General features: G+C 43.3%; 1 protein-coding gene across 1 annotated transcript; it reads right to left on the bottom strand.

Annotated features, from left to right (window-relative positions):
* Nucleotides 1–879: 879 nt before the first annotated feature.
* On the bottom strand, nt 880–5,649 carry NR0B1 (nuclear receptor subfamily 0 group B member 1). The gene is made up of 2 exons (XM_046672758.1): nt 4,479–5,649; nt 880–1,165 (listed from the first exon to the last, which is right to left on the bottom strand). The coding sequence occupies exons 1-2, from the start codon at nt 5,647–5,649 to the stop codon at nt 921–923; spliced, it is 1,416 nt and encodes a 471-aa protein (XP_046528714.1). The 3' UTR covers nt 880–920.
* Between the last annotated feature and the right edge of the window lie 5,713 nt (nt 5,650–11,362).

The following is an 11,362-nucleotide window of genomic DNA, read 5'->3' as shown; positions in this document are numbered from 1 at the left end:
GACTAGATGTATAATCACTAACAGGCAATTTATTACCTATAAGTGAATAAACACTTAGTACCCTAAATTTTACCCAGAGACAAGGAATAACTAGTTCTATACATTACATTTAAAGGGGCAGCAGTAGCTAACAATAAAGTCACTGTGATTTCATGCCATGCTTGTTCAATGTGACAGTTACAATATATAATTGATCTAAAAGGTGAGATATAATCAAGGGTTTATCATGATATTGAGCTTTCTGGAACTAGAATGCCTCCTTCTAGAATCTAAGTTTCTTCTTGAACTTTATTGTGTACAGAAAAATCCCCAACCGAAACTCTGAAAACCTCCTACTTCACTTTCAGGTGCCTCTGTGATCACAGATTGCCACTTGACTCCACTTGGTACAAAGACAGTCTTCCATACAGCTGATGACAGTGGAAATGAAGATCAGGCCAAAACAACCCCCACCAACACTGGCATGTCATAATATTAAATGTCATGATGCCACCTACAGAGATAATTTTTGTTTATGTTGGCTAGGTTTTTAATATTTTTGAAGCCTTACTTAAACCCTGATAAAACTTCTTGCAATCAAGTTAATGGTTAACATCTTAACATTTATTATATCTTAATATTACAAATTTGATTTTAGCAGGTTCAAAAGAGAGGGTAGCTAAACTTGTGAAAATAGCTTATTAGTGTAGTATTCTGCTCTTAAAGTTGTACAGAGATATGTTACCTGTTGGCAAATGTTTCCCTTCACAACAAAACAATATGGAACAGAGGATTTTCTAATTGTAACTAAAGTTTTTCTTTAATTGAATACAAAAATACTATGCATGTAAAAATAATAAGAAAGTTTATTTTACACTCTTCTGCCCACAGCTCCTTATCTTTCCTTCTTGGTGAACTGCACTTGTGTGACCCACATGCCTTCACAACTTCGCACAGAGCATTTCTAGCATCATATCATCCATGCTAACTGTGCCAATGATGGGCCTGAAGAACAGGTCAGCAATGACATTGGCATTGATGAATCTCAGCAGGAAGAGGGCACTGTGCAGCTCAGCGAATCTGGTCTGGTGCCCCCTGTGTGTCATCCTGATGTGTTCGGTGAGAATCTGCTGCGTTCCCCACTGAAGTCCCTGGATGTACTTCACGCACTTCAGGCCTGGCAGGTCTAGAGGAGAAAAATGGAAAAAAATCTATTTGTTATAAACAGTTCACTGACAGGGTCCTTTGCTTGCTTTTAAATATAGCCATTTCTGCCCCTTCACAAATTAAACAAGCACTCAAGCTTCCTGGTTAAAAGGGCTTTCTAGAGAAAGGATAAAATGCAAAACCGGTTCTAAGTTTTCAGAAGCTACGCTTTCAAGAATGAAACATCATATAATCATTCTTATTTAATATTCACTGTTTGCATCCTCGCATTTAAAAACTGCTGGCTCGGAACCAAAAAATGCACACAATTCAATATGACAGAATATAGTTTAATGAATCATTGTTCCAGTTCACTATTTGTGCAAATATGAAGAAATACAAATTATTTCAAAAGTGAGTACTTTACCTTTTACCTATGGGAAACATACCATTGTATAATGACATGAAGTTTTGCCAGATGACAAATATTTTACCATCCTCCCTTGAATTTTCCACCATTATAATGATTATCCAACCAATGGTCGTAAACTTCATAGCCACAAACTGACTCACAAGTCTTATTTTAATTATTTGCCTGCAGGCTGATTTTAGTCTAGAGTCCCCAAATAATGTAAGAGATAACACTGGCCACTTAGCTCATTGTACCATTTCTGTATGGGCGTAGGTTTGAAAAAAAAAATGATTCTAATGAGCACTGCAAAAGCCTCTTTTAAATATTATTTTAAAGTAAGGTCTTTGAAAGCATTGTCTTACAGCCATTAAAAGGTTAAAAAGTAAACATGAAAACATCATTGATTGCAACATGGTTCAAAGGTAACCTTTCAAATAGAGAAAGCATGACCTTCTTGCAGTACAGTGTAATACCCAAGTAAACTTGAATGAAATACAATGCAGGAAAGATTAAGTGCCTAGAGGTTTTACAAAGAAGATGGTAAGAGGAGGCTGCTTTTAAAAGTCCTTTGATCCTCCATGATAGTACTATTACTGTAAAGTTCTTTAACTTATATTTTAGTAATTACCAATTTACTGTTCTGTTAAAATGATGTCAATGATTGCAATCATTTTCCTACCCTTTTTCTACAAAATCCAACAAAAGTAATTTTAAAACACCATGCTAATCATCATAGAGTAGCATAACCAGTCGGGGCTCTTTAAAAAATAGTGGCAATAGGCAAGTCCTTCCTATTACAGGTAAATATCAAATCTGATAAAATGAGAAAGCAATATCTCCAATCCATATTCCAATTCCGATTACCCCAGTCCACGTTTAACATCCCCTACTACCCACAGCTCGTTGTTCAAGGTCGAGACCCACTTTTCTTGTGTTTGAATTCCAGTGATGAGGGTAAGAAGAGACTTTCATGAAACTCCACCAGAAATCTGAAGTTCCTCCACGTCTAAATTCATGGCTCGTTAAAATTTCATCTTGTGAACTTCACATCACTTTTCTCTGCTTTCATACCACACCCCTCCTTTCCTATCCCCCCAAAAGTGGCTTACCCTCTCCCAAAAAAGACTTGCCTTCATAGTAAATTCAGAAAAGAGAAAAGGTGGATAGATGGACTCCACAGTAAAAGAAGAAAAATATTTGAAGATCAGGTGATACAAAAGGATAAACAGCAAAGAAAGGCCACACACTTAGCAGGCATTACTTTTCCCCAAATGCAGATGCGTTTGTGTTTAAAATACACTGATTTTAGCTGATTAAATACACTGATTAGCTGGTTAAACTCATATTGAGAGAGGATTCAGAAAACCAGAGGGAGAATAAGGGAAATTGTGTGTGTGTGTGTGTGTGACAAAGGGATGCAAAATGGTAGAGGAAAACAGGGAAACTGTAATGTAAACGTCTGGAAGCCGAGCCCCTGTCTCACCTTTGTATTCCGCTGGAACAAGGCACATGATAGATGTTTAACAACACTGAAGGAGCAAGAAAACACTGTTTTCCAAATAAGCTTAAGAACCACGTAGGGCACTTATTATGAGAGCAGATTTGCAGACCCTGGACCAGAGCTACTGAATCAGAATCTCTAGAGAAGGGTCCTGGAGAGACCTTGAACATGCCCCCCAAGTGTTTCTCATGCACAGACAAGTTTGGAGAACAATGATACAAGCAAAAGGTGACCTATAATGATCACTGGAATGAGCTGAGGTCTCTAGGTCCTGAAATGTGAGATCTGACTGAATTATTATCCCACTAAATACAGCTCTATACCCCTTCAAAAAATGGTAGGCAGGAGGCAAGGACACAACCTGAGACTCCTGGTGTCAGGAAAAAAGGATGTAGAGGGAGCATTATAAAATCTATCCCAACTCAAGCTGCCTGGAAACTTCCTGCCCACTTGTGCCCCTTTTGGAAGGATTCTGGTTGAAGAAGACTCTAGTTGCAGGACACACTCAAGACTAGGTGTTGGACTATCCAGAGAGATGTTCTTCTATGATTTGGTTGCTCTGTATGGGGTAGAGTGTCCAGCACTCAACAGACAACCTGAAAGTGTGGCACATCAGACTTCCCATTGGACCAAGGAGATAGGAAACCCACGCTCCACAACTCACTGGCCATTTATTGTAAAGTAAGGTCACTTGGGACTAGGGTACCTAACCTGCAAATGGGGTGGAGGAAAGGCGGCGGGCAGAGGGGGTAGATTAAGTCTCCAAGGCCTCTTCAAGCTCTAAAATACAGTGCTCCTGCTCCGAGTCCCTAGTGTGTTTTTTTCCTGCCCCTTTGCTAGCCTGATACTCAGACACTTGGAGGATAAGATAGTCCAGCTGCTTAGGACCATAAACATGACCATTCAGAGGCAGATCCATGAAACACTAAGTCCAGTGTCCTCTTTGACACTGTCCCCAGAGGATGGTCTCTCTCTGAGTCCTTAACAAATGTTTCCTTTCTTGCCAGCCCGAACAGATTTCCTCCAACAAAAAGGTTCTTGTAAATTTCAGAACTGGGTTTCAGAAAGAGATGTTGCAGAATTTGCAGTGAACACAAACTTTATTTAAAGCTATGCTACTGGATTAAAAGGCTAGAGGAGAAGGAAGAGTCACGTCCCTTGAAAGCACAAACTTTTCTGTAGTAACAGAAAGGTCTAGAGAGGTAAGGACAAACTTCAACAGACAACCCCCTTCCTCTTGGCTGAGTTTCTGGCAGCAGCCCACCCACGAGAAGTGGTTTCTGGAGCTCTCCTAACTCTGCTGAGTTAGTCGCGATTTTTCACTTGTGCCCCTGTAGTCCCCTGACCACTGAAAACTTTTCAGTGCCTGTGCCCAGAGTAGGCACTGCCCAATGCTTTTCTGACCAGAGAAAATCCAGATCCCAAGGCTAACCCCCTTACCCGGGTTAAAGAGCACGGTCCCCTTGAGGTAGGCATACTCCTTGGTACTGATGTCCAGGCTCCAGCACCTGGCAAGGAAGCCCTTGATGGCTTGGATCTGAGCAGCCGACAGCAAATGGTCGGCCTCTGGCGGCGATACCAAGCGTGGCTGCAGCGTGGGCAGGGGCGGCGGCTCGTCGCTCACCGTCTCCCGCCGCCTGGTGGTGAGGATCCTCTGCAGCAGGCTGGGCTCCGAGGTCTCCACCGTCTCGAAGTTCAAGCGGTCCTGGGCCAGCTCCAGCATGAGCAGCGGCGCCCAGCAGCTGCGCACCAGCACCAGCTGCTGGTCCAAGGGCAGCACCTGGAAGCAGGGTAAGTACTTGACGAAGCGCATCGTCTTCAACAGGCCCGCGGAGGCTGCCTCGCAGACCACCTGTGGACTCTTGAGGGCCACTCGCCGCTGCGCGCCACAGAAAGGGTCCCGCCAGGGGGCCCCCTGCTGCACCTCTGAAGCCGCCTGAGTTTGCTTTGCACTCGTGGGCGTGTTGTAGAGGATGCTGCCCGGCCGCGAGTGGTCTTCACCGTGAAAGCCACAGCGGTACAGGAGCGCCACTGCTCTCCCTCCCGGCTGCTCCTCTCTGTCCCCCAGCCTCTGCGCGCTGTAGGAACGGTCCCACCACACGCCCCTCGGCCGCGCCTCCGGAGCTTCCGGAGCCACGTGCGTTTGCTTTGCGCTGGTGAGCAAGCTGTAGAGGATGCTGCCCTGCCGTGGGTGGTCTTCACCGCAAAAGCAGCAGCGGTACAGGAGCGACATGGGCCGCCCACCCTGCAGCCCCTCTCTGCCCACCGGGGGCTCTGCGCCGCACGAGCAACCCCAGCACGAGCCCCCCAGAGGTGCCTTGGGCGCCTCCGGAGCCTCACGCATTTGTTTTGCGCTCGTGAGCATGTTGTAGAGGATACTGCCCTGCCGCGGGTGGTCTTCACCGCAGAAGCAGCAGCGGTACAGGAGCGCCACTGCCCGCCCACCCGGCAGCCCCTGTCTGCCCACTGAGGGCTCCGCACCGCAGGAGCAGCCCCAGCACGGGCTTCTCAGCTGCGCCTCGGGCGCCTCTGGAGCTGCGTGCGTTTGCTTAGCGCTCATGAGCATGTTGTAGAGGATGCTGCCCTGCCACTGGTGGTCCTCGCCCGCCATGGCCCGAGGTGCCGGTAGCCTGGCTCTGTCCAGCGGCCGGCGCCTGGGATTTATTTATACCGAGCGCGCACGCACGCGCGTCGGCCGTCTCTGGCTAGGCAAGGGCTCGCGGAGGGGGGCGCGGCGCTGCGCTCCGGAGTATATGTCCGTGACCTCGGCGGTTCAGAAGGAGCAGATGCTCCTTAAAGGTTGGAAAGGAAAGAGGAACGAAGGCATGGGAGCTCTTGCACACTTCCCTCCTTCCTCTCATTACACCCTTCCCTGCCTCTGGAAGAGTGAGAGCAGAGCTGAGGGAGCAGGTATTTGGGGCACTGTTCCAACTCTTGCCGCTGAACCCTGGCTTCTCATTTGCTCCCTTTATTGGGAGGGCAGGAGTGCTTAAAAGAGAAAAAATCTATTTCTATGCCATCTTCGCAAACTTTCAGTAAATGATCAAACTTTGTATGACATATTTTATATATGGAAGGAGAGATCCCGTTTTCAGGGACCTTGAAAAATATAAACCATGGACTAGCAGTATCAGCATCATATGGGAACTTGGTAGAAATGCTCAATCTCAGCCCCCAACTAAACTTTCTGACTCTGAATCTGCATTTTAACAAGATCCCCAGGGGATTTGCGTGCACCTTAAATTTTGAACAGCACTGATCTAAAGATGCTATCATAAGCGTTTTGTTGAATGCAATTAATATGTTTGAGCGCCTGCTCTGTCCTAGATGCTGTGTTAGAGAGCTGGGGGCAGTGACCAGGATGTAAAAGTGGCTAATATCTGGGAATATAATCATCACAAAGGACTAAATAGTTGCTACAGTGAAAACTTTGGATTCTTCTAGAAGTATTGCATTGGATAGATGTGTAATTAACATTTCGTCTCCCACCGTTCCTAAACCAATGATGAGAAACACGGGTTTCAGAAAGCCTAGATCCTTTGGTCCTCACTTGCCACACAGCTTCCCTCCTGGGGTTCCACATCGCCCCCTGCCCCTTGTGTAACAAGCTGATTGTTTCACCAACCAGCTGGGTAACTTCAAAATCACAACCCTTTAGTCCTCAAATTCCTCATCTCTAAAATGGAAGGTTTACTTAGTGATCTCTTGCATCCAGGACTGAAGACACAGAGCAAAGAAGGGGACTGGTGTATACGAGCTGGTGTAGGATCCTCTTTCTCGTGTTTTAATTTCTCTGGGACCTGGATTTCTGAGTATAAGAGGAAAACCTAGAAGACACTTATTTTGCATTCAGCAGGAAATTTTATTCTTCCTGTGAGAGGCCCTATAACAGTGGTTAAATCTTTGGCACTGGCACTAGATTGCCTCAATTTTAATTCTGGCCCTGACACTTTGTAGCTCTGTGGCCTTGGGCTATGCATTAGTTTCCTATTGCTGCTGTAACACGTTACCACAAATTTAGTGGCTTAAGGCAACACAAATTTATTATGTTACAGTTCTCGAGGCCAGAAGTCTGAAATCAGTTTCACTGGGCTAAAATCAAGGTAAAATTCCTTCTGGAAGCTCTGGGAGAGAATCTATTTCCTTGCCTTTTCCGACTTCTAGAAGCTATCTGCATTCCTTGGCTCCTGGCCACATCACTCTGACCCCTGCTTTCATCTCCTTTCTGACTCAGATAATCCAGATCGCCCCATCTCATAATTCTTAATTAAATCACATCTGAAAAGTCCCTTTTATCATGTAAGATAACATATTCACAGGTTCTGAGGATTAGGACATGGACATCATTGGGGAGCATTATTTAGCCTTTCACGGAAAAGTTACTTAAGCCACCTGTGCCTCAGTTTCCTGATTTGTAAAGTGTGGACAATAGTCTCTGTGAAGTAATCCTTGTTCATGAGTTAATTAACGTAAAATGTTTGCTTGGTACACGATAAGTGTTGGGTGTATCCGCTGTTATCCCCCATCCCCATTTTTTTTTAAGATAACGTGGGATAACTTCAGGGTTAGGAGGTGATGCTACACCAGCACCACCATTATTCTCTCTCTCCCAAGGAAGCCCTCCCTCACCCTCCACCCAGAAGCTGCCTCATTTTTTTCTGCATGTCCACATTTCTTGGTCCAGACTCAAAACACTGGATGGGTCACCTGGTCCACAACAGTAATACATATTGGAAATGTTATCTGATTGTCCATTTCATCATTTGCCATTTCCAGTATTCAAGCTACTCTTTGGGTATTGTTATTGCTGCTTCAGCAATCTTCCTGCTTGATGAATATACCAAGCAGCCTAGCTGAAAAACCCAGCCTACCTCAGCCCCCACCTTAAGTTGCCAGTGCTAGTTACATTTTATGTTACCTTATTTTATTTCCTTCCTAGCACTTATCAGAAGCTGATGTGATTGATGTATTTAGTTATTTGATGCTTGTTGATTGTCTCCCCCCCCCCCCAGGCTGTTAAAAGTCCCTTGAAGGCAAGGAATTGGTCACTCTGTATCCCAGCAACTAGAACAGTGTCTAGCATACAGTAGGTGCTCAAAAATACATTTGTCGACCAACTGTACTTTAGAGAGAGAGGAGAAGGCTGTATCTCCTACTCTCAACATAGAGGTCGTTATTGCTGCACTGATCCTGGAAGGAGGAGATGTTAGCAGACCCCGTTGGACTCAGAGCTTTCTGGAGACCGTTTTTGATATACGGAGTGCTACAGGCACTGTGATTAAGTAACAGGAGAATTGAGTTAACAGTCAAAAGACATGGCTTTGAATTTGGGCTCTTCTACTCGAAAGAGGTAACATTGAACAAGTCATTTAACTTCAGTCTTCACACTTGTGAAATGGGGAAAAATTCTACAAAACAATATTAATACATACACCCTGTTCTACGTCCTTCAAGGGTTATTATTTTTTTTCTCTCAATATGGCCCTTTACAGAAACGTTTGCTGACCAATTCAGTATAGCGAAAATATAAAGCAACTTGCATTTACATTCGTTCACTTTCTAATGATTTAGCATTGAGCAAAACATTTAACATTACATTAGCTTTTTCAGCTATGAAACCATAAAAAATGCTATAAACTATTTTAATATATGTACCCTAGCCCTATATAATTTAAAGGTTTTTCTAAAACTCTTTTGCCTTATCAACTATATTTTCAAAAATCCTAGTAACAAACTCATTTTTTGTGACTTTAATCATTCACGCCTCACACATATTTGATGCCTTTGAGTTTGACTTTCAGACATTGTCTCAAATTGAAACTTCAGTACAGTGCTGAGAACCATGAACTTGTAATATATTGGTTATAATTCCTGTTCTTTCCCGGGAGCAGAATCTTCCGATTTTCTTACTTGTGTTTTCCTTGAAGTTGTGACCTTCTATTCACAACTCCGAGCACTTTCTAGGTTCTTTGGATTGACTGTTTCTAAGGAGAGTTTGCCTGCTTGTCCTTCGCAAGTATTCATCCTTGGAACTGTCAGGAGAAAACTGACTTCATCTTTCCACTTTCTATTTTTTCCCTGAACAAATAGCTCCCGAGAAACAAAGTCATCCAAACACACCAGTGCAGAGATTTGCACCAAGCAATGCCAGCCTGCTGGTTGCTACGGGATTAGTGAAGACACAACCTTCTAAGGCAGGCACAGCTTATTCATTTGATTTGTCCCATGTCCTTAGACCACTGTGACAGCAAGACAAAAGGACACTCATCAACTGCACTTGTCATATGCTGAGTTTGTCCACAACTGCAATTTGGGTATTTACACTGAGTCATTGTTCGACGACCTTGGTCAGTTGGACACCTGCTCTGCAGAATCTATTATCTGTTCCAACTCAGGGTGGGAGTAAAGCTGCTCTGCCTGCCTGAATGCAACCTTCATCTTCAAAGTAATGCAGTTTTCTCTAAAGGATGTAGGAGTGAAGTACAGGTGGGGATGAAGCCGGGTAAAATTGTAAAACTAACCTTTGCACAGCAAGCTGCTCTTGACCTGGAAAGGCATGATGATCTGAAACCTGATATGAATTTTCAATCTGGGCTTAAAAGAGCTGCAATGCCTCAGAATTCAGTTCTTTGAGTAAATAGGTGACAGGGAGTAACAATAGTGTTTTCCTTATTTTTCAAGGTAAATGTTGGGTAAATACTATCATAGAAGAATAGTGGCTGATAAAATCCAAGAGATAGCCTCCCTATTTTTCCTTTCCAAGCCCCAGAATGTTTAAAGCTCTATTTATGGAAGAATTAATAAGTTTTAGCTGCAGACTCATGAAACCCCTGAAGAAGATCAAGTCACCATTATTTATTTCCTTCAGATGAGCTACAACGAAGGCAATCTGCTGCCTTAGGGGTCACATAGTTGCTGAACTGGAATAATGACTCTTATAGTAATTCTGAAATGTTCTAAAATCAACTTTCCAAGTCAGTCAAACAACCACTCCCTTCAAGGAAAAATGTTCATCAAATGAATTTATTTTACTGCATCTAGCAATTTTGAATCCACCCCAATACCAGATGTTGATTAAATTATCTAATTAATAAATTCAATGGGCTGACAGGTTTAAAAATGACTATCCCGTTGGTTGACAAACAATTAGAATTGATTTGACTGATCAGTTTGAAAATCATTGCTCCTTTGGTCCACATAGCTATGTCCCCTAATGGTGGTGGTAATTTTAGTTACACACTCCCCCTGTACTGGGGTCTGGAACTGTTGTAATATCTCCCTCCCAGGAAATTGCTTTCTTTTCTCGTCCAACTTTTCTTAGCAATGTACTTCCTACAATCATTATATCTAGAGTGCCTTGTACATTGCCTGGAATATTAAAGACCTTCAACAAACACCTTCTTAATGAAACAATGAGTGAAAAGATTCTTCCACATCTACAGATTGTTTAATTTCACTAGGTTGCCCAACCTTCTCTCTTTTCCTGTGATTGTGTGGGTTTTAACAATTTTGCCAGCCCTGGTGGAAAGACGCTGGGTCCCTTCTGCCAGATACCAGCTACCTCTTTTAACCACTCTGATTTCTAGTTTGAAAATCTTGAAAATGAGAGTAAATATGTTATCTGTGTTTACCTCACAAGATTGCTAAATGTATGAAATGATTAATATCTCATGAATGTGAGTTATTACAATTAGATTGCAATTTCTTTAAGTCGAAGGCATCAGACTCTGTGAAATGATATATTGCCCGACTAAATCAAATTTGTACATTTGAAATTCTCTGTACATGTACGTATCAAATGCATTTGAAATAAGGGATCCCGCAGTCAAGAATAAGTCATTCAAGTCTGGAGTTAAATGCATTTAACATTAGTAGTGCCATAAACCTAATTGCTTTCTCTGAGCCCACGATGACAAACATCTGAAGAACAAAAGATATGTGAATAGATGTAGCTAATTTTCTTTGCAACCGAGCCAAATGCTGGTGATGAAGAAAATCAAAACTTTTATTTCCAAACTGATGTTTTTGCTGTGATGAATGTGGCTGGGTTGTTAAAAAGAAGCTGCCTTAGCTTGAGTTCTCTGAAGCAGGGCACTAGATGAGGATTGTGTGCATGTCTTGGGGAAGTGATCCCAGGAAGCCGTGGTGAGAGTACAGAAAAAGCGAAAATGGGAATGAAGGAGAGCCAATATCAAGGTGCATTACTGAGGTCACTGCTATGAGCAACAGGATTGATTCCACCAGGGCCTCCAGAGAAATATACAGAATGCCTCCCAGAACTGCCCACCCAAAGGAGTGACAGGGGTATTTATCCATTAGTTTCT

This window comes from Equus quagga, chromosome 10, assembly GCF_021613505.1.
Source record: "Equus quagga isolate Etosha38 chromosome 10, UCLA_HA_Equagga_1.0, whole genome shotgun sequence".
In the NCBI taxonomy this organism is placed as follows: Eukaryota; Metazoa; Chordata; class Mammalia; order Perissodactyla; family Equidae; genus Equus; species Equus quagga.
This window is presented reverse-complemented; position numbering and strand designations above follow the sequence as displayed.